The sequence below is a fragment of the Cynoglossus semilaevis genome, chromosome 3 (assembly GCF_000523025.1).
Source record: "Cynoglossus semilaevis isolate Cse_v1.0 chromosome 3, Cse_v1.0, whole genome shotgun sequence".
NCBI lineage: Eukaryota > Metazoa > Chordata > Actinopteri > Pleuronectiformes > Cynoglossidae > Cynoglossus > Cynoglossus semilaevis.
In genome coordinates, this window is record NC_024309.1 from 5,641,380 (window position 1) to 5,664,256 (window position 22,877).

Below are 22,877 nucleotides of genomic sequence, written 5' to 3' on the forward strand. Positions count from 1 at the left end.
CCCCGCCCCCTCGTCCCCCCCCCCGTCATCCCACAGCTGCAGTGAAGTGCTTTGCATAACATGTGGCGATTCCTTGACTATTTTCCATGCTCTGCAGATGGATGCATCGTCAAATGTCCTCCGAGTGTGTCCTTCGGTTTCATCTCAGATATGAGTGGGTGGGGGCGGAGGAGTGGGGCTGGCCGGGGCTAAAAGGACGACAGCCTAGCAAACGCATGCAACAAATGAGTTGACTGTGAGAGAAGACTGAAATGAGCTCGTGATGACACGTCACTGGACTTAGTCAGGTTGGAGTCAAATACAGCGACCAGCTGTGAACAATTAGATTAAAATTTGCAATCGACAGCTCTAATATATAGCTTTAATGTACTATATGGGGCGTTCATTGCTTTCACATTTCAACCTTCAACATATATATATATAAATATATATATGTGTGTGTATTCATACAAATAAACCTGCAACACGTGTATATGTATATATATTTGTATATAGATACAGTATGTGTCCATTTATATTTTAATTGAACACTCTGTGTTTTATGTTTATTTATGTATATATTTATACACATACATCTGTATAAATGTTAATTGAATACTTTAGTGTTTTTATATAACAAAAATGAGTGTTTTTATGTCTATATATATTTATATATATACACGAACATACATCAATATATGTTATGTCAATTTACACACACACACGCATATATACAGTATATAAATATATATATACAAATATATATATATAAATATGTGTGTCCATTTATATGTTAAGTGAACACTCTTTGTGTTTTATATATATTTACATAATTATTTACCTATATATATGTATTTATACACATACATCTGTATAAATGTTAATTATACACTTTAATGTGTGTTTTTGTATATATGTACATATATTTATTTATACATATATACACGTACATACATCTACATATGTGTTAATTGAAAACTCTTAGTCAATTAACAAGTCAGTTTACACACACATATATAAATATATATATATATATGTGTGTGTAAACTGACTTGTTAATTGACTAAGAGTTTTCAATTAACACATATATAGATGTATGTACGTGTATATATGTATAAATAAATATATGTACATATATTTATTTATACATATATACACGTACATACATCTACATATGTGTTAATTGAAAACTCTTAGTCAATTAACAAGTCAGTTTACACACACATATATAAATATATATACATATATATAATAATATATATACATATATATAAAAATATATATACATATATATAAAAATATATATACATATATATAAAAATATATATACATATATATAATAATATATATACATATATATAATAATATATATACATATATATAAATATATATATATATAAATATATATATATATAAATATATATACATATATATAATAATATATATACATATATATAAAAATATATATACATATATATAAATATATATACATATATATAAATATATATATATATATGTGTGTGTGTGTGTGTGTGTGTGTGTGTGTGTGTGTGTGTGTGTGTGTGTGTGTGTGTGTGTGTGCTGTAAGCCTGAAAGAAATATATAATCTGAGAAATATATAATCTGTTGGAGTGTGAGACTCTGAACCTACATCAGGCAGTCTCCAGCGGAGTGCCCGGAACTAAAAAAAACACCTACAACCCTCTGGTGTGCTTTAGTCAGGTTTTCTATGGTACATTGTGAGAATGGCAGCTCACTTTTTAAACTACACTGTACTCTGACTCAGTAAAATCCCTGTGCTGGCCAAACACCTATGTGTTGGTTTTTGAAATGATGATGATGATCGGCTGGTTTTTTCTCTTCTCTCCTGCCTCGCCGCCCCGCAGCAAGTGACACAAACCATGGGAGGTTAATGTCTATTCCAAAATGGTTGCTTCCATAACTCCTCTCTGCATATTAAGATTATGTTTATTACTATTGCTCTCGTAGGTGCACTAGAATTTTAAAAGGGTCCCGTTTTCCAGTGCTGCACGAGCAGCAGATTTCAGGCTGCAGAGACTCCTTGCCTGAAGGGAAGATAAAAAAAAAAAAAAAAAAAAAGAACTCAAGAGCAACCTGTTGTTTTATGGCGCTTTTTATATTGGTGCAAAAAAAGGAAGTTTAGATGACTTTCAGCTCCCACTAAAACGTTTCCCTCACGATCACCAGGTTCATTCCACCTAATATCGAGCTCTTAAAAAAAAATAAAATAAACCTAATTGCGAAATGCACATTACAGCGTGTCATGCTGCTGTGAAAAGATGAATGTGGCAATAAGACTGGAAAAACACCAGACGGAGGCTTTTTTTCGGAAGACAAGTCACTCAAAGAGACTCGGACTTTTGTTCTTCTTGTCATAAACTCAACATAAACTTACAGCAAGAAGGCTATTCTGCGGTTCATCTTTCGTGGATTCACGACTTCGCGGGTTTTTGAAACCATACATATAAGATATACTGTATCCCGGATTTGGATCTGCAAGAGATGTCACAGGAATGGGACGACGATATGGTTCGATCGGTCCAACTTTGCAACAAAATGGACGACGTCGCGACTGCGTACAAGCTACTCTTCGACTGGAAAAAAGAAGCAGCGGAAGCAACTGCCGATCACGATGTTTCTGCAGCCAGTTCCTGCTACTGCTACGGATACACCTTCGGAAACTGAGGAAGAGGTGTCCCAAGAAATGGCACCACCCTCTGGAGAGATCGGCTGCGCAGTAAAAGTCATCATCACCTTCCTCATCATCATTTTACTGCTCATAAATATGGTGTCACTACTTCACGGGAATTCAGTTCTCGCGGCAGGCCTTGGAACCTAGCTACCACGATAAACGAGGGACCACTGTACATACTGTATGAAGTATGTTAAAATGTGGAGAAACAATAGCAGTTTTTGTCTTGAATCATTCCTGAGCGTCCTGAGGAACTACAGTCTTTTGAATGTAGTCAATTAGTAAAACTGAAGTACATTTCTTCACTCTGTCCCACTACCAAATCTGGCCCGGTACCAAATGACCTACAGCCCGACACCGGTCCCCTGACCGGGGGTTGGGCACCCCTTGCTATATAGCACTACAAGCTAGTCTTCATTTCTCATTCTTGAATTACCAAATCAAACATTCCTTAAGACCAAAATGAGTAAATTTGACTTCTTGTCGCAGGCCAGATGTTAGAGATTTATGGACCAGAAGTGGTCCCCGCGCCAGTAGTTTGAGATCTTTGTCCTAAAGAATACTTGTAGCACTTATTACTTAGCATTGTACAATTCATTTTAGGAATGATGTTTCATTCCTACGGTGCAACGTAACTTTATTTTCGTGCTCTTTGCACGTCAGGCTATATTACTGTTATTATAACTGTCACTAATACAGGAAACAGAGTTTCAGTGTCACCTGGACAAAGCGCATTTCTGATAGTTGCCGGACGAGATGTAGATTTAAACGTGGATAACAGCTTTCCAGGAAGGTTAGTTACGTGGTTTAAATCAGGACAGAATTCAAGCTGGGTTTTTATATGGGTTGTTTTAATGGGACCTGTGTGAACCAGGTGCTCGCCTTGAGGGGATGAACTGCCACCCAGACTTCCTCCCTTGGAAAAAGGGAAGAACATTTGGAGGAGGTGGAGTTTCTATCGAGATGCAGTGCTTTCAGGGAGTTCTCTTTGCTTTAAGTACGCCATTAAATTTGCTCCTGTACTTTTCTGCACTTATAGATGAACAGGAATTTATTAGGACGGGTTTTTTTTAAAATGAACCGGAGCGAGTAAGTCACGGTAGGTGTCAGACTGCGACTCTGTGCTGACTCCAGTTAAGGTGAACGTATGCGTGGAAATAGTCCTATTTGAACAAAGTGTTTCATCCTTCTTAACTTAACCTTTTAAAACAGCCTGCTCTTGGAGCAAAGAGCGTCTCGGAATGGAAATGAACTTCCACCATGGCATTTTAATGTATACGTACCGCTTCAACACTCAACTTAAAAACACACCGTGCAGCATTAATTGACTTCCTACCCATTAACTGTATGCAGGAAATGGAAGTACGCTAGCCAAAACCACAGACAAACTGCTAAAGGAAAACATACTATAAAAAAAATCTCAAGCATCCGTTCTTGACCAATTTTGTCCAATCAGAACTCTGGATTCATCCACTACTACTGCGCCAACATTTGCCTGAAGAGCTGGTGAAAATGTGGTTAAAAATTTGTACTTTGGCCATGGTTTATAGACAGCTGGCTGCGGTAAAAAAGCCGCGCAGAAAGTATATTATATTTCAAATTCACATTTATTTTGAAACAAAAACTCGTACTAGTACACTCTCATTTTCTTTTTTCTTTTCATGCACTAGTAAGACCTTATGCTAATGAGCGGAAAACAAACATGGCTGAAGAGGTTTAAAAGTAAGGCAGCAGAAGGCTAGCCAAATAGTTCCTGTGTGAACTAGTTTTCGTAAGTCTTAATATTGTTAGTTCGAATGATGGAACTTGGACTTTCTCAATAAATTTACGGTAGACGGCAACGTAACCACAAAACGTCGTGTCGTATGCACAGTACTACAGATGTACGATAATATCGGTCAACCAATATTATCGGCCAATGTTAGCGTAATTATGTAATATCGGTAACAATCGTAATCGGCTTTTCCTCCGGTAATCAAAACCCGATGACGCGGGAAAGTGAAAGTGAATTATTGTCTCTCTCCGCAAACGGCTGCATATATTGTTTTTTTTATTGGTTGCCGCTATTTTTCCAGCCATTCTTGTACCGACAGATGTTTTGCAGAGGAAACATTGGGGGGATTTCCCAGGCTGCAGCTTCGTCCGCTGCTGAGACGTGCTCTGATGTGGACAGATGTGTGGCCTCACTTTGAGCCCGGGGTGTTGTGGAGTGAGAGAAAGCTGTAAGGCCGTTTCCCCCCCCGAGAGTCTGGGAAGCGCGGCTGAAGCCTGAACACGCTTTGAGGAGTTTGGTGTCTTGAGAATGACCTGTGATCCAATAAATGTTCCGGCCTTTTCCCTTTCCCTCCCTCCTGAGAATCACTCATGTTTTTTACGTTTTTTTTTTTTTTTTTTTTCCAGCCTGCTGAAGCACATCTCCTCTCCGGAGAGAGCAGATCATGCACGTTGTCCTCAGTCCGTGTTGTGTTGTTTCAGATCTGGGAGCCATGACCAGACGGTGAGTGAACTGTACACTCACTAATCAATCACATTTTAAATATTTATCTACGCTCTGGTTCAGTGGTTCTCAAACTGCGGTACGTGTACCACCAGCGGTACGTGAGCGCTCTCTATTGGTAGGCGGGGAAAATTCATATGTCCACATTTAGAACCACTGCTCTAGTTTATTTTTGTTATCACAAGCTAGGTTCACAGTTTTGCTGAACACTGATCTCCAACGAACACGCTTCGATGCCATACGATATGTAGCGTTCTATCTATCTATCCATCCATCCATCTATCCATCTATCCATCCCATCCATCCATCCATCCATCCATCCATCCATCCATCCATCCATCCATCCATCCATCCATCCATCCATCCATCCATCCATCCATCCATCCATCCATCCATCCATCCATCCATCCATCCATCCATCCATCCATCCATCCATCCATCCATCCATCCATCCATCCATCCATCCATCCATCCATCCATCCATCCATCCATCCATCCATCCATCCATCCATCCATCCATCCATCCATCCATCCATCCATCCATCCATCCATCCATCCATCCATCCATCCATCCATCCATCCATCCATCCATCCATCCATCCATCCATCCATCCATCCATCCATCCATCCATCCATCCATCCATCCATCCATCCATCCATCCATCCATCCATCCATCCATCCATCCATCCATCCATCCATCCATCCATCCATCCATCCATCCATCCATCCATCCATCCATCCATCCATCCATCCATCCATCCATCCATCCATCCATCTATCTATCTTTAGTTAGTTAGTAAAAAAAATGTCAGTCAATCTTAAATTCCAAACATCCCCCATTTTAGTAGCTCTCAGTCACGTGATCGCGTCCGTCAATCCAGGTTCGTCAGCTTAGATAAATATGCTGCGTTTCATTTGAATTTGCTCCATATCCAATGAAAGTGACAGAATGCAGTTTTTGAATCACAATTTTAAAAACAATAATAACATTTTACGAATCAGTTACTAAACATTTCAGACCTCGTTTGAATTCCAAGGATGAAAAACACTGGCGTAGTAGTCAGAGTGTAGATGTCCTAAAAAAAAACCCACTGCTTTTATTTGCTGCCTTCATTAACGTCCGTGCTTCTGGAAACTTCCTTCTAAATGAAAAATACATACGTATTGTATCGTGCGATCCTTATTAGGCTTACAGATGTAGGGATACGTTTGCATAAAGGTTGTAACCTTAAGGTATGGATGGAAAGGTGTGATCCATTTTGTTTCAAAAAAATGAAGAATGGGCGCATATGAACCCGGGGACTTCATATGCGCGAAATTAACGACGGAGAACATGCATGAATAATACATGGGTTGGCGAATCAGAAACGTGCAATATATATGAATATAAAACGTGGGAATGGATGGAGTCCCACTGCACTGAAAGTAGACAACAACTGTCGGCCATTGACGTTTCTTTTCTTTCTCTGTTCGGCAGCGAGTTTTGCTGCAAAGCGCCGGGCGCGCAGTTAAATCCTCATTCGCCTGCAACGACTCCATCTGGGCGCCGAGTAATGCGCGAGTGGGTGAAAGCCGGGCGAGCAGCTGAGGGGGAGGGAGAAAGAGAGAGGCGCGGAGAGTGAGGGAGAGGAGCTAAGTATTACTCTCAAGACGCGGCGGCGGAGATAAAACGAGAACACGTACAACCGGCGAGAATGAAGGGAAGGGAAGTGAAGAGAATGGAGGGGCAATAACTCAATAACCCAGCACAGATATTCTTCAGGGCAAGACAGAACTATGACTTTAACCCTGTTTTCACACCATAACCTGAGCCAGGCGGTCAAGCTAAGATAAGCTAAGATAAAATACATTAAAAGGTCATGCAATAAAAGCTCAAATGCTAAAATGCTAAACAAGTGTGACGGCCCGGATTAAAAAGCCAAACGGGCCACATCGGGCCTCCCGGGCCTTGGTTTGCCCATGCCTGACCTAAGCCTTTACTCTTATCTTAACCACAACGTGTTCTTGCCAAACATTTCCCTTAAGCAAAAGTTCTAGTTGTAGTGATGCCATGCTATGAGTCAATATGATCCTCCGGCACCAGCGCAGAGACATAATTCCAATTGAATAAATATATTGGAATTATCTCCATATACATGCTCCTGAAGAGTTAATTGACTTAGTCACTTAGCTGGGTAGCTAACGAGCTCCTAGCTTGTGTTTATACAATAAGTGTAATGTCTAGTTCCAAATCTGTTCGATATATGTACGGTATTGCCCAACTAAAACGTCCATTGGACGGTCTATTACATTCAATACATGATGTCTCGTGTATTGCTTTGTTGTCTATTTACCTCTGAATAGGATCAATTTGAAATAATATTAATAAAGAAAGCTTTTAGTGACATGTTTGTTTACATTATAAATCCACCACATAGCCGCCCCAAATTTCCCAAAGCCAGGTTTCTATTAATAATAATCTGAATCAGAGATGCTTTATCGACCACTGGAGGAAATTGTGTGAATGTGAAGTTAGCAGACGTATTTAGAATCCCTGGAGGAAATTGTGTGAAGTTAGCAGACGTATTTAGAATCGTGACTTCCAAGACAGCAGTCCATGGCTGGTCTTTTCTGCAGCTTCTCTTTTTAGGTCATATTTGTAACCTGACTCGTAGATCGTTCCTCATATACAGTCTATGGGAATTCCCAACACTGGAGTGGTTATTGACCAGTAACTGGATCCTCACAGGTTATTGTTACACACACACGCTCCTTACAGCGTTAGCCGCGGTGCCATCATTAGACAAGTATCTGATGATGCAGATTTTAATGTGCATGCTGCGATACCAGACGCTATCAGCAGGCAGAGCTAAATTTTACTTACAACGTCGGAATGGAATATCATCACGCATAAATGCGTCTAGTACGAAACGTGCACGAGAAAAACACTGATGATATTCCATCCTTTATCGTAACTGTATTATCCCCATCGGGCTTTCTTGTCTGACATTTGATTGGCTATGTCCTGGACAGATCTGTTACATGTGACAGGGCTTACGCGCAGGGATGGCTCGATACAACGGTCATGTCTGATACCTATAGGCCAACCTGCGCAAGTCGGTTCCATGATGTATCGGTTACTTGGTAGCATGTTGCAAGTAGACCTGCTGTTAACACAAGAATTTCCCGAATATGCGATCAATAAGGTTGGTGTGGAACCCCAGGGTTCACCTCCTGGGCAAGTTCTAATCCCGGTTAGGGCGGATGGTACCTTCCAGTGGACTCACCACCCGCAGGAAGGTTTAGGGGGGTTGGTATGGTACAGTGTGATTTGAGTGGCGGTCATGGAGACTGCTGCCCCCAGTGTATGAAAATGGATGGATGGATGGTGCAATTTGGATTATCTGCGGATACTGATATCGATCCGATACCTTATTTTCGTCTCCAGCATCTTTGCTAAGGCGATGAAAATGGATGTCGATCCGATACCTTCTTTTCGTCTCCAGCATCTTTGCTAAGGCGGTAGCATCCCTTTGTACCGCATGTCGCACAAACTTGAGTTGAACATTATGGCTTGGGTATCGCATCAGATGGGCTATGGTTGTTTTTTTGTCGATAATTGATCAAGCTTGTCGGTGATTGATCAATCTGAAATTTTGATCAATTTCAGTTTGATACCAATCCTGAGTATTGGATTGAGCCGTCAATACTTACGTACAGACTAAAATTAACTACAATCCAAACAGAGAACCATCCGGAAAACCCATCAAGACGTAAGCAACTTTTCACCGTTCCAAAGAGTTCCGAGTAAGAACCTTTCGGCCTAATAGTCGAGTTCCTGTAAGTGGCCAGTTTCCTTGCAAATAATTCGCAGCTCGCAACAGGTTCAAAACACAGATAATGTAATATTTGGCGAATGTCTCCGGCTGTCCGTGTCAGTGGATTCTGACCTTTCAATTGAAGACATCTCCTTCTTCTCATCATAGACACACGTCGGTGAGATTTTTTTTTTTCAAGATCTACGCATTCGGCAGCCTCGATGAATACAAACAACCGCGCTCCGTTTGGCTGTGACATTTTGATGATGAGCTGTTGATCAGACACGGCTGACCTCTGCCACAAACTCTAGCAGAGAAATCATCTTTATTTATACGGCATCTCTCTCTCTCTCTCTCTCGCTCTCAGACCCAAGTGCGTCGCTGAGCAGGCTATAACAATAAAACCAAAAGAATAATACTCGATAGCATAAAACCAAATAAGCAGGATGGGAATAAATATGCAAACCACTGTCTGAAATGTAAAGACTCGGGCGGTAACATCATCTCAAAATAAAAGCCAGATTTTTGTAAAAAAAAAAACAACACAGAAAAAACAAGGGCTCTTTAGTTTGGTCTAATGTGCAGAGGCAGAGCGCTTCACAGTTTAGAGGCATAAAAACAGAAGGAGGCCTCATCGGTGCTTTTATGGGACACAGATGGAGCGTTTTTAGTGATCCGGATGGAACATAAAGTGAAAGAAGATCTCTGATGTAGGGAGGAGTGAGGTCATTTAAAGCTTTACAGACAAGTAAAAGAACAATAAAATCAACTCTGAGAGATACGGGTAGCCAGGGTTCTCCAGCTATCCAGTGGGGGGGGAATAACACGTGTTTTATTTCGCGTCAGTTTGGCCTGTGGCAGTAACTATTTGAACAAGCAGTAGTTAGGCAGACACTGTATAAGAGCCGACTGAGCTGTCAGCACATTGTGGAGTTTTCTAAAAATATGTTTCACTTGAGTTTAGGGAGAACGTAACGATGGTTGAATGTGGTTTTATTAAGGCGTATTACCTAGTATTTGAAATTTGTATTTGTACCTGGTATTTTTTACGGCGTATGTGAAAATTTCACTGCTGATTTCATTGGAAGGCCACATCAGTCTTACATGTTCGATCCAAAAAAAAATATTTTAGAAAAATTTTCAAAAATGATACGTTTTATTATATATACTGTACTGTACCGTGGGTACTATATAATACTAGCAAAAAAATGTTTTTTCATTCCTAAATGAACAACTAAAGCATTTTAATATTAATAATGCAGTTTAAAATAACTGAAAAAAATTTACAAAAAATAACGCGAGAACGTGAGTTTGAAACCCTTGATCTACAATATTCACCAACACCTTTATAAACACATCTTGTTTCCCATGCAGACACTGTTACAAGTAACTTAGTGACTTGCCAAAGGACACATAACCACGACTTCCCACAAACTCCCAATATTCCAGTTGGAAAATGACCCACTCTATCTGCTGGGAAAACTCAGTGAAACGAAAGACACTCAAAGGGTTCAAGCAGTGCAGTGGGATAATTTGGTAAAACACAAGTACACAATAGTGTATCATCAACATAAAAAGGGCCATTGGTGATGTTCCCCAGTAGATACATTTAATGGAAGTAGACTTTGCTTGAGATTCATTAGCTGAAACGACAACTGTTGGTGAGACTAGAGATATCGCAAGACTACGGACCCCCGTTTGCTAAAAAGCAACGGTATTCAGACCTTTATTCGGATTGGAATTTGTCATCTTTCAAATGTCATTTTGTACGAAGATGACACGAAAAAAATTCAAAAAGTATTTCTGACATTCCTAAGAACATTTTTTTCTTCCTGTTGGTGTTGTGATCGATTACCCTTATAAAGTATTGATACTAATGACGAAATGAAGAAACTGATCCGTTCATGTCATGTGACCACTGACCAGAAGAGAGCAGTGATCATGTGATCAAGTCCAGTGCAGATCTTTGTCCCTTAATGGTAGCAATGGATATGAATATGTAGGTCACACTGTGGAAAAACACTTTATTTTATATATATTTGTTTGCATACATATGAAAGTTGTTGAATGTGTTCTGTTCGGGTAAGATGTCCCCTACATGTCTGTAGAGCAGGGATGCCAAACATACGGCCCGCTGGCCAAAAACCGGCCCGCTGGGGAGTTCAATCTGGCCCGAGGGCAGGATATTTTTTTGTAAAATTATATTTCATTAATTTTAAAACTTGGACTTATTTTTAGTCCGGCCCACTTTACATCTAATTAGGTATGTATGTGGCCCGTGAACTAAATTTGTTTTGACACCTATGCTACGTTGTTATTAATGCGGCTGAACTTGTCCATTAGTAACAATCGTTATCGTTTTAACTACGACAGCTTGAAACTAGCTTAGAAATATTCCGACGTGACTTTTTTTTTTTTTTTTTTCATTCGTTTTAACTACGGCAGCTCGAAACTAGCTTAGAAATATTCCGGCGTGATTTTTTTTTTTTTTTGGTCTCTCGTTGACAAACAGCTCAAATCCTGTGGCGGACATATGTAATAGGTGCTTCGGGCAGCTGTAATCGGTCATTATTGCTGAGAGCACAATAGCCACTCGAGGCTCCCTATCGTGAACCGTTCCGCTTTTGTTCAGCTGCGTGTTGGGGTGGAGCGGCCATGATGCTGGAGGGGGGGTCCATCGGCGTTTTTTCCCACCTTAACATCTGCTCCATTAATCCGCACTACACCGTCGACGAATGTGTACGAGTCCTCCGAGTGCGAGGTCAAAGCCAACGCACGTTTGAAGAAGATGGAGCAGATATCATTAGACTCTGGCTGGTTAATTATACATCAGCTGGCAAACACACCGCGCTTCTCTACACTGCCACTTCTCGCCGCGGTGTTTACTGAGGAATGACGCTAACTGTGAATAATGTATTAGTGGCAGTGATTGTCTAAACACACCGTCTTCCTCCCATATCCCCGGGTCGTTTCGAGTTAGAAACAGTGATTATCCCGTGTCACAACAAAGAAGTCATTCCGAGTCGTATTTCTTTCACCGTTCGCCCACTGACTTAGACCAAGGTTTTACCGCCGTACTGACGGTTCCTTGTAAAACGGTGACGGAAAACAAAATGTGCTGTCGATGGTGGTTCTAGCTAAAGCCTAGAGCTGGATTTAACTGGAAGCTAGTATCGATTACTCAATCACAATCAATACTAATTAATAAACGAAATAAGTGCATGTGTCATTTCCACGTCTTCCAGGTAACTTACAACATACAGACATTGAACTGATACGTTCATGTCACGCGACCGCTGACCAGAAGAGGGCAGTGACTTGATTACATCATCATCCATTTTCAACACTATTATTTGGCCTTAATGTCTTTATCCACCCATAGGTCTACAGGGGACATTTGTCCTCAGCTGGCTCCTCACAGGCTTAACCCAGACACCCCAAGGAGTCAGCTCACTTCCAACATGTGGAAGTAACTGTGATCTCATTCGCTCAATGACCGCCTGGGGTATGACTACAGTTAAGAGTTGGTGAATAGATCTACTAGATCTGCTTTAAGATAAAACCCTGAGATTCTGCAACTCGTTCAACTCACTTCCTTTTGTTGCATAGTGGGTTTCAAAGTAGGGGGCCACCAGGGGGCGCATGGGGGTCTCGGGAATGTGGAGGGAAGATAAGAAAAAAAAAAAAAAACGCAAAAATGCACTTCGTGTGACAGCTGCAACTTCCGGCCTTAATCTGTGTAGACCTGCTCCTCACGCTAGCACGTAGCTAACTAGCGCATGTTTGTTGATAATTTCTTTATGCTAAACAAATGTAAGTGTTTGTTAATAATTTCCTTATGCTAAACAAATGTAATGATTATTGAATAGTGAATAAAAGTATCAAAATGCATTCTAAAAGTTGATGTTTCCTCACATATTTTTACAGAATGTAAACTTCAGAAATTGTCGAGAGATAGCTGAGTATTTCTAAGTAGCCTCATGCTAGCTCAGGCTAAGACTGGAAGAATTGGCCTGATACTAAAAACCTTAGGCTATTACAAATCGCTATCAGCTCAAACTCAGCGAGTTAGCTGACAGTAGTATTTGCTCCTACTGAAAACTAAACAGACACTGTGTCTCCAAACAACCTGGACGTTTTTTTTTTCTTTATATATATATTTGTCATTAAGTGCAGGGGATGGGACGCGGCCAAATGTCTCCCACTGAAGTTATTAACAGCATCAATCTGCCTCGTTTTCCAGAATCACAAGTTTGAGAAAAAGAAACTGCCACCCTGAGCCAAAGAAAAGGGGAAGGCGGGTGAGACGGAGGGAGAGTTTGCCAGCAGCAACGATTGACATACTTCCGATTTTGCGTCAAGGATCGGTTTCAGGTTTTTAGCTGGTGGGTGGCTGCACGGTATGAATGTTTACCCCATACAGGAAGGGTGGAAACATTTTAATGTAACCACAAGGATTCGCAAGGGAAAATCTCCCCCAAAGCTGCCTTTGTGTTTTAATGTGTGTGTGTGTGTGTGTGTGTGTGTGCGCGTGGTAAATGAGCTTCGTTTCCTGGACAATGTGACTTTGAAGCTCGCAGTTTTGGTTCCAATCAGATCTCCGCGCAGCCGCTCCCACCATTAAGTGACCATGTAATGTTGAGTCGGCGTAAGTGGTATTGACCAGCACCGGAGTGGGTAGTGCTTTTGCCTTACTGCAAGAACGTCACAGTTTGATATAACCAAGGGTTATCTCGATTGAGTTTTTACGTTTGACCCAAGTCTTAAACCAAGACTTGAGACTTGACTACAATCTCGCCTCTATTAAAATGTATGATACCAAAATTAATTCATTATATCATAATGCTTCATTTTTACAGCAGTAACTGCATATATGCGAAATACTACCTTTATCTTTACAGCCGTATAATATATATGTATATATATATATATATATATACAGTACATATAAACAAATATACATATATACACAAATATGCATATATAAGGTATATATGTATATTACATATACATGCATGCTGTATATAAAGCATACTGTGTATATATATGTATATGTATATGTATATATATATATACAGTATATATTGAATTGTGTCTAAGTTATTGAGTTATTGATTAGTGATTAGTTATAAGAAGCTTGGGAATTTTAAACCCTACTTTGTTCCAATCCAATAGCCAATTATATATGCAGTTAGCATCAGTTAATTTTTTTTTTCCTTTTTCATCTAAGTTTCTATCTACCAGATTCAGAAGGTATTTCAAACTCAGAAATATATTTGACATTTGAACCCTTTGCTGTTTCTCACTAGTTGGCTGCGCTGTTTTCTGGAACCAGGGCTGTTGTTGCTAGCATTGGCGCTGGTGTACGATGCTAGCAGCAACATGTTTTATACGTGTATAATACCACAGTTTTTGTAATGCTGTAGTGATAAGAAAAAAAAACCTTTGTCAACTTTCCCCACTATTTTTTCTGGGGACCCATATTTTAAAAGTCACAAACTATTAGGAAAAAAGATCAACCAAAAGATAAAAACGTCAAAATGTTGCAATCTTGCATTAAGCCAGTGCTTCTCAAATAGTGGGGCGGGCCCCCCCTGGAGGGGGTGTCGTGAGGTGCCAGGGGGGGGCGTTTGGGGATGGAATATGGCAGGCTGGACATAAGTGTACCACTGCTGTAATGCTTGAATGATAACAAGCCTCCAGTCACTAGGGGGCAGCAACTCATACAGTGGTTTATACGGATAAAAATGTACTCAGGCTCTGTCGGAGTAGAAGAGAGTGTTCCCAGGTTTAATGAGTCAGTGCAGAGACCGCGGTATTGTGGCCCAGTTACAAAGTTCAGATTTCTGGTTTACGTTCCGTCTTCCTAGAAGGAGCTGGAGTCGAGAGAGTGATGCGGCCGGAGACACAGATGTGCTGCTTTCGTGCATCGCTCTGCTCTGAGAACTGAGCCAGCACATGACTCAAGTGGCAAAAAAAAAAACCAAAAAAAAACCTCAGTGCACATGTATTGCCATGCTTGGTTTGGTGAAACAGCCTTTTCATGTGGGAACTTCCTTCAAACCACTGGATATCACACAAACAGAGCCAGCACTTTTTATCTTTTATTGATCTGAAAAAAAAAACAAAAAAACCCAACTACATTTATACTGGCGAGAATGCAGGCTTCTTACAAAAAAAAAAAAAAAAGTTTAAAAATAACCGGATTAAAAGGAAAATTGGTGCAGATTTCGTTACTAAAGGCCAACATTTGGATTCACCAACAGTGGCAATTATTTTTTTAAATTAACCAAAGCGGCCCAAAAAAACGGGTTTATTGAAAATATATTTAACTTGGGAGATGTATTAAATACACAAGAGTGAAGCTGAGAACAATCACGCTGTTTATGGTTTGGACGAATATCCATGTGAAAGAAAAGAACTCTGTCAAAAGGGAAAGGAAAAAAAACAAAAAAAGCTGAGAAAAGTACTGCAGTGTTGGAGCAGATTTTCACATTCGCTGACTGTGACAGGTCACATGACGAACAGGAGACAACCAGAGACCTAATCTTCTGTTTCTGGCGACCGAACCTGCATCCGGACTGAGAGGATTACCTAATGTAACCTTCAGAAACAGAAATAATGGTGTAAACGTTCTGTAACGCGAGGAATGTCGGAGCCGACTATTTGACTTTGAAAGTTAAAAATATCTTTTTTTCCGTCAGTTCACTGCTCATCAATAGAGACAGATGGGTAAGAAGGCTTCGGAATCAGCTGCCAGCGGGGTCCAGGAGGTTTGACTGGGAGCAGATGCAGCAGTTATGAGACAGTCATGTTTGGAAAAGAACGTTTTTTGTTTTTTTTTCGAGGACCCTGGCAAAGCACGGTAGTAGTGGGAGGACCAGTTGGACGAGGCCAACGCTATTCACTGAGGCTATTCAGGATTACTGAGCAAAAGAGGAAATCTTCAGGAACGAGGGAGGGGAGAAGGAGCCGAGAATGGAGTAGAGGAAGTCCGGATGAGAAACGGATTTAATCAGAAGTTCTAAATGAACTGAGGGGAGAACAGAGAGAGGAAGTCACACTTTCGCTCATTTATTCCAGAGAAATATAATCCCAAGGAAAACTTCTGTGTCACCGCTCCTGCTTATTCCAGCACGGTTGTACATTCTACTAAACGCAGTGCAGATTATCTCCATCACTGCAGGCCTTTTCAGGGGATTAAATGAGTGATCGCGTTCCCTGAATCAAAAATGTAAACGCTGGACAAAAGACTGGCTTCTCGTCGGCTCACTAAAAGGAATATAAAACATTTCTTAATTTAGTAATGATGACATAGTGTTCCTCACACACACACACACCAGGTGATTACTTAAAGCGGGAAATATAGATCTTCTGTCTCATGCAATGAGACTGGGGTTATCTGTGCGCTTTCAATTCAATTTATTCGGTAACTTCTGTCTTTGTTCCTGTAAGTCCATGAGACAACATCAGTCACCTTCGTGCAGGAACGGACTTCCTGTTAGAAATAAAGACCGTCATTTTGTACAGTAAGAACGGTGACAGCATTGTCATTCATTGGTGGGCTGAGTCACAGCAGGACCACTCTGACACACACGTTAAAAAAAAAAAAAAGAGAGCCGGGTCTATCATCCCCCTCTAGCGGAGCTCATGGATTAGTGAAACAAATAGAATCAATAGCAGCCACAACATGCACTTTGTGAAGGAAGAAACGTAACATTAAAATAAGTCCACATACGTAACTTGTCAAAAAACACCCTGCAATAACAAGTCGAAGCATGCACTTTGTGAAGGAATAAACGTAACATTAAAATAGGTCCATATACGTAAATTGTCAAAAAAAAACACCCTGCAATAACAAGTCGAAGTGAAAACAAAGCATTTCCTGTAACTTAATTAAACCAGTGTTTTTTTTTTAATCTGACCTCATTTGTCCTGATGTGGGTCAAATAAGTCCACCAGGTTACCTTAAAATATTGTGTGCATAAAAGCGACACAAGCAGCAACCCAAGGCTAAATTCTTCATTATATTGCAACTGTTTATTTTTTTTATTTTTTTTTTAATTTTCTATTAAACTCTTTAAATAAATGCACTTTATGCACCATGTTTTGGGTGGAGGAAATGATGAGTTAATATGCCACATGAACTTCCAGTCTTATTTTAAGGCACAGAAATATAGATTTTTGAGAATAGACTGTACCTGTAGTAGAATGTAAAGTTTAAGCCAAGGACGGACTCGTCCAAAGCAGAAAACAAAAAATGTTTATGAGTGAAAATGTAGATTTTAGATTAACCTTTTTTTTAAAAAATGATTTGAGAGTGTTTTTAGGCAAATACAGACTGGTCTTATAGCACAGGTGTCAAACATATGGCCCGTGGGCCAAAAACGGTCCACAAAGGGGTTCATTTTGGCTTCACAGTGGTTCTGAGGATAGACACGTTTTATAGATAGAGATATTAGTCTTTAATTGGGACAGACTTTGTTGAGGAAAGATTGGTGTCATTTAAAAATATATGTGTCTTTGAAATGGAGGGAGCCTAATAAAAACAAACTGGTCTTAATTGACAACAGACCAGTTTTGGATAGGGCCAGACTGGAACAATAACATCCTTCTTTAAAAAATAAACACCGGTCTTTATTGAACACCAGTTAGTAGTACATCGATTCAAATTGTTTACACATGGTGAGAAACTGGTCTCGGGGTAGAAAACTAGTTTTAACTGCGGACATTTGTCGTCTCAGATGGATTCGCACTGGTTCTTACATGGGAACAGACTGGTCTTCTGTAGTCGAATTGGGAAAGAAGTGGGAAGGGGGAGCTCGGCGCGCGCATGCGCACTCGGCAGGAAACGCGATAGAAAACGGGCAGCTATGCCGCGCGGTGCTGAAAACGGGCTGGACTCGTCCGCTTGGAACGTCGGTCGTTGTGCGAGGGGACGGACCCGGAGAGTGAGAGACCGAGAGGCTGCTGACAGGCGTTAACAGTTCATCTCGCCCTGCGGGGACAATCTCCTCCCGCGAACAGTGGCGGAAGCTACCACCCCCCGCCTTCAGCTCCCTCTCCTCTCCTCTCCTCTGCTCTCCTCTCGTCTGCCAGAAAGGCGCAGACACTTCGGCGATGTTGCTGCTCGACGTCTAGGATTTTATTGTTGTCGTCCGCGAGAGACAGAAGGGACTGTGAGTAAAGGCGAGCAGTGGAAGCGCGAGTCAGAGAGACAGCGGCGGCTCCATCATGGTTGTGCTGGCGCTCCGTCTTCATAGCTGCTGTATGAGGACTCTGTGTTTTCAGCTGCTGCTGTGGATTTTATGTTCCGTGAACGGAGAGGAGCAGCCGTTCAGCGTGGAGGTAAGACTCAGCTCCAGGGGCCTGTGTGTGTGTTCGTCTGCATCGCCAGCAACGTCCCTCTCCTCTGCACTTTGTTTTCCTTGTTTTTAGTGTCTTTCTGAGCGATAACAGCGAGTGACTGCGGTTTGTTTGTTTGTTTTAAGCCGAGTTTGAAAACTTCACGTGTGTTCGCAGCATCCCACCGCTCCAGCTGTGCCACAGCAGCAGCAGCGACAAAAAGCACATCGTCTCTGTGTGGACGGAACACGAATTGACAGAAATTAGCCTAGACTTTGCAGAGTTCTACTTTATTCATGTGTATTTATGTATAAAATATGCAAATGACGTAAAGTTACATCGAAATATCACCATAAAAGTTCTAGTTTTATTGAAAAAAAAAGTTCGTATCTATCAGCTTGTATAGAAGTCAAATGTTGCTAGAACATTCTTCATATTAACTACCAAGAAGAACTTAACTAAATAGCAAAAAACTATATTAGCTACTTAGAAGAAGAACTTAACTAAATAGCAAAAAACAAACAAACAAAAAAAAAAAAACAGTAGTTAGTTCCTGACCAGTAATGTACTGTATCTTGCCTTTCTGGTGCAACTCTTCATTTTATTATTTTCAGTGAGTGAGTTTTTCTGGCCGGTCCATGTGATTTTTGTCCCAGACTGTTGACAAGCTGCTGGCTCACAAAGGACTGATAGAATTCCTTTGACTCTATAGCCTCCTTTGTTTGCAGACAGCGAATCATTAAACCTCCCGAGTGCATCAAAGCCCCCCATTCAGTCACATAAACTGACATACAACGTCCTGGCTTGTCTCTTGACAAGTCACCCACGTCCTGCCTCCGCATATACACATGATTTGCAAGCTTGGCTTTCTGCTGTGTTTCCTCTGAAAGGCAGAGAGGCAGCAGATTTTGTCCAGATGCTGTCAGCTCACATGACACAGAGAGGAAGAGACATCTGGTAGTCTCCAGGTACCTCTCTGTTCATAGCATAGCATTTGGGGGGTGGGAGTGGGGGGGCAACACTCAAGCCTCATCTTCGGCCGTTGCACTGCTTTTTTCGGGGGACGTCGGTCGTACTGACAGGCGGTCCTGCTGGCAGTGATATGTGAGCAGGCTGTAGTTGCGTTATGTAGACGTGTAAGAACCAAAATACGATTACATCATCCTGTTGTACATCCTGAGTCTCAGCTGTGGTAAATATGGGTCAATTTTAGACCGGTTTCTGTAACGTGCACACGGCAGTACAAACAGTGCACTCTCTCAGTAGATCAGGTAATTGCAATTGGAACAATGAATTCACACAGGTGATATTATCAGAGGCTATTTAAAAGGAAACACATTCCAAATTAGGGAAGTGTTAGTGAGCCTAACTGGAAGATTAACCACTGATGACGACTTGAGTCTAAACAAGGCATTTCCAAGAGATGAGATGAAGCAGCGATATGAGTCGGAGTCTTGTACTGACTGACTTATCGCCACGCCGGATTGGTGGTTTAATAGACGTGGTTACTGTTGTTGTTTTGCTGGTGTTTTTTTAAAAAAAATTTTTTCCTCTTCTTCATTAGTTTATAGAGCGTAATGAAAACATCCTGTTTGTCCTGAGCGTGGATGAGATGAGAGGATTGGGAAGCTGCTGGGGAGAGACCCACATACAGTTTAATAAACTACAGCTGCACTTAGAGAGGCATCACGTTGGCCAGTGCCTCTTTTTCATGTTCGCCACTTTGTAAACGGTAACTGTTCGGGAAGGGGAAAAAAAAAAAAAAACCTGCGGAGGATGAAATGATTTCCTAGCAGTCGTCGTTCCCTGCTCCTGTTTCATTTGTAATGTCCATTTTTCTAGCTCGGCTGCAAAATCCGACTATCACCCACCAACATCTGGCTTTTATCTGCAGCGGGATTGATATAATGGGCATTCACTCAAGGATCAAATGATAAATTTGGCAGTGAGGATGCTGACGCTGCAAATTATGACACAAACCATTCACGAGGCAATCTTAAATTATCCAGCGACTGTCTGTGTAGGTTGACTCAAACTATGAACTGAATTGCTAGTATCGGGGGCCGCGTTGAGGAAAGAAATAATACAAGAAAAAAGTCGTACATTTATGAGAAGAAAAGTCTGAGCATTATGAGGCAAAAGTCGTAATATGAGATAAAAAAGTTACGAGAAAGTAGATTTATGAGAATGGAGTCGTAAATTCAGATAGAAAAGAACGAGAAAGGCGGAGAAACTTGTGCAGTTATGTTTTAGGGTTGCGTCCACAAATACGGAGATGCTTCATCTTCTGACTCTCGTCGTATAAAAAGGTCGTCTTTGCGAAGAAAGAACCACACAGAGCTGGGTAAGAGAGAGAGCGAGAGAGAGAGAGAGAGCTAAAAAATGACAAATTTCTGGACGGGTAATGGAGATGAGTTTAAAAGTTGTACATCACTTCCTTTGCATTTCTGCATCCATATTTCAGGAGCATCCATCCCAGCGGGGAAGCCAAACACTTAACTCCCCCATCAAAGGTATCCGGCCGCTTTCCCAAGTCAACTGAGGAAATGCGGTCCCGCCTTCACGTCCTAGGTTTGTCTCAGTGCCACGTGTTAGTGTTTGAGCGTCAAGCGTGCCGATTTGACGCCTGTATCAATGAAGGAGCCGTTGCTTTGCTGCCCTCGAGTGCCTGTACTCCTCGACCTGGCTGAGGCGAGTTGTTCCAGACTCACTTATAAGTAGTACACACATCTGAGCCACGGTCTCGGTACTTTCAGTCTAGATCTCAAAAACACAGCCTGAGCAGTGGACTGAGGGCTTCACTTTCCGGCTCACAATAAAGTGACTTCAGCGTCTTTATCACCACAGGTGCAGCTGAAAAAAAAAAAAAAAAAAAAATGCAGAGTTAAAAGACTATGACCGAAATAAAAAAATTGCAACCATGGTAACGTTGTTATTGGTTTCCAAGGTATTTTGGTTTCTTTTGTTTGTTTTTTTTTTTAAATCAAATTTCCAATGCATTGGTTTGTGGCTCATTTGCAATTCTCACCGTAACTCCTGAGAGAAAAAGAAAAGTAAAAAAACGATTTGCAATGGGTTATGGAGTAGCTTGTCTTTTTGTGGTGTATTTCTGTCTGTTGGTTTGCTCCAAATTTTCTCTTGTTTTGTAGAAATACCTCCAGTGTATTTGAAGCAGTTGTAGAGTTTATGAATAAATATATATATATTTAGCGATACAAGATGAAAATACTTCAACTAATCTTTTTCACTGCTGTATCATCTGTGCTTCCCATTCTCACCATTGTTCCTGTCATTTAAGTTCTTTATCACCCAGGGATGATTTTTCTCAACACGATTTTCTCCCCCCCCTCCCCCCGAAAAACTCAAAGTAAACGCAATAAAGCCCTGCAAACAAGGCCGTGCCGGTTTTCCCCGCTTTAGTTTTTAAGTCATCGCGCGCTTCTCAGCTGAAACATACCCGATCTTCAGAGGAGATCGTACACCAAATACGGCACGCGGTTTGTCTTGTTGTTCTGTCAACACACATTTGTCTGTCTCTGTCTCGTTTTCTGTCTCTCGTTTAATTGGTTTTGGAAATGTTAAGTCAATACAAATGAAAAGAATGAATATGCAGATCTTTTCTTAGCTTTTATATTATATGATCATCACAACAGGTTTTTTATGATTCAAATAGGGACATTTTTAAAATTTGGGCAAGACTTAAAAATCAAAGGTTTTTAAATTCTCGTGGCACTGGATTGTCGTTTATATGTAGCAATGCTATATACCGGACCTACTAACACTGTTTCAGTCGGGGCCTCCTGTAGACCACTCACTAATGTTGTCACTATGTGAAGAATGTCTAAGCTTTATTCCCGTTGTAGGTCAGGTTACTCGCCCTCATGTTCAGCCTCTGGGGCTTCTGGGACAGGGAAAACACCTGAGTTAATATGAGTGCGTAAATGTGTGAGTGTATGGAAGGGTAAACTTTTTTTTTTTTTTTTACATACTAAGGGTCTAATGGTACACAAAACTCTTGGTTCAGTACATGCCTCGATATTGACTTTTTGGTCTGGTACGTTTTGCTACAGAAATATTATTTAATAATATTTACTGCTGTTACTTATTAAGAAATGACAAATATTGTGACCTTCTTAAACAAATATATATATAAAAAAAATCGCAGCATTCCTACATTCTGGCATTCCGACATTCCCATGTACAAAAGTAAAATTCTATGTTTGAAGTATTACTAGCAGGATAGCCTGTTATGACGTCACATGACCATAGGGGTCCCAAACGGCAACCCCCAAAAGGCCTGCTACCATTAGCTATACAAGGCTCACCTGTGCTAACTGCTAACAAACGTAAAGTCGCTAAAGGCAATTAAATGGTTCCGCAAGCAGCGTTGGGTTGTGCCTTTTCTTTTGCTCTACATTAGCGTGGATAGCGAGGATGTGTCGAGGGTATCCTTATTTCGAAAATTTGTGTTTCTACCCTTTTCTTGTTTGATCTCTACCCACCACGATAATAATGTCAAACGCCTTCTATATCTATCAGTCCCTT

General features: G+C 40.9%; 1 protein-coding gene across 1 annotated transcript in view; it reads left to right on the forward strand.

Annotated features, from left to right (window-relative positions):
• The window catches only part of mmp16a (matrix metallopeptidase 16a (membrane-inserted)), a gene marked incomplete at its 3' end in the record, with an annotated part of 97,824 nt that overhangs the window by 23,430 nt on the left and 51,517 nt on the right, over positions 1 to 22,877 (forward strand). Inside the window, exon 2 of the mRNA XM_025054684.1 lies at positions 5,093 to 5,189. Coding sequence (XP_024910452.1) covers positions 5,093 to 5,189 — 97 coding nt within the window. The remainder of the gene's footprint in view (positions 1 to 5,092; positions 5,190 to 22,877) is intronic.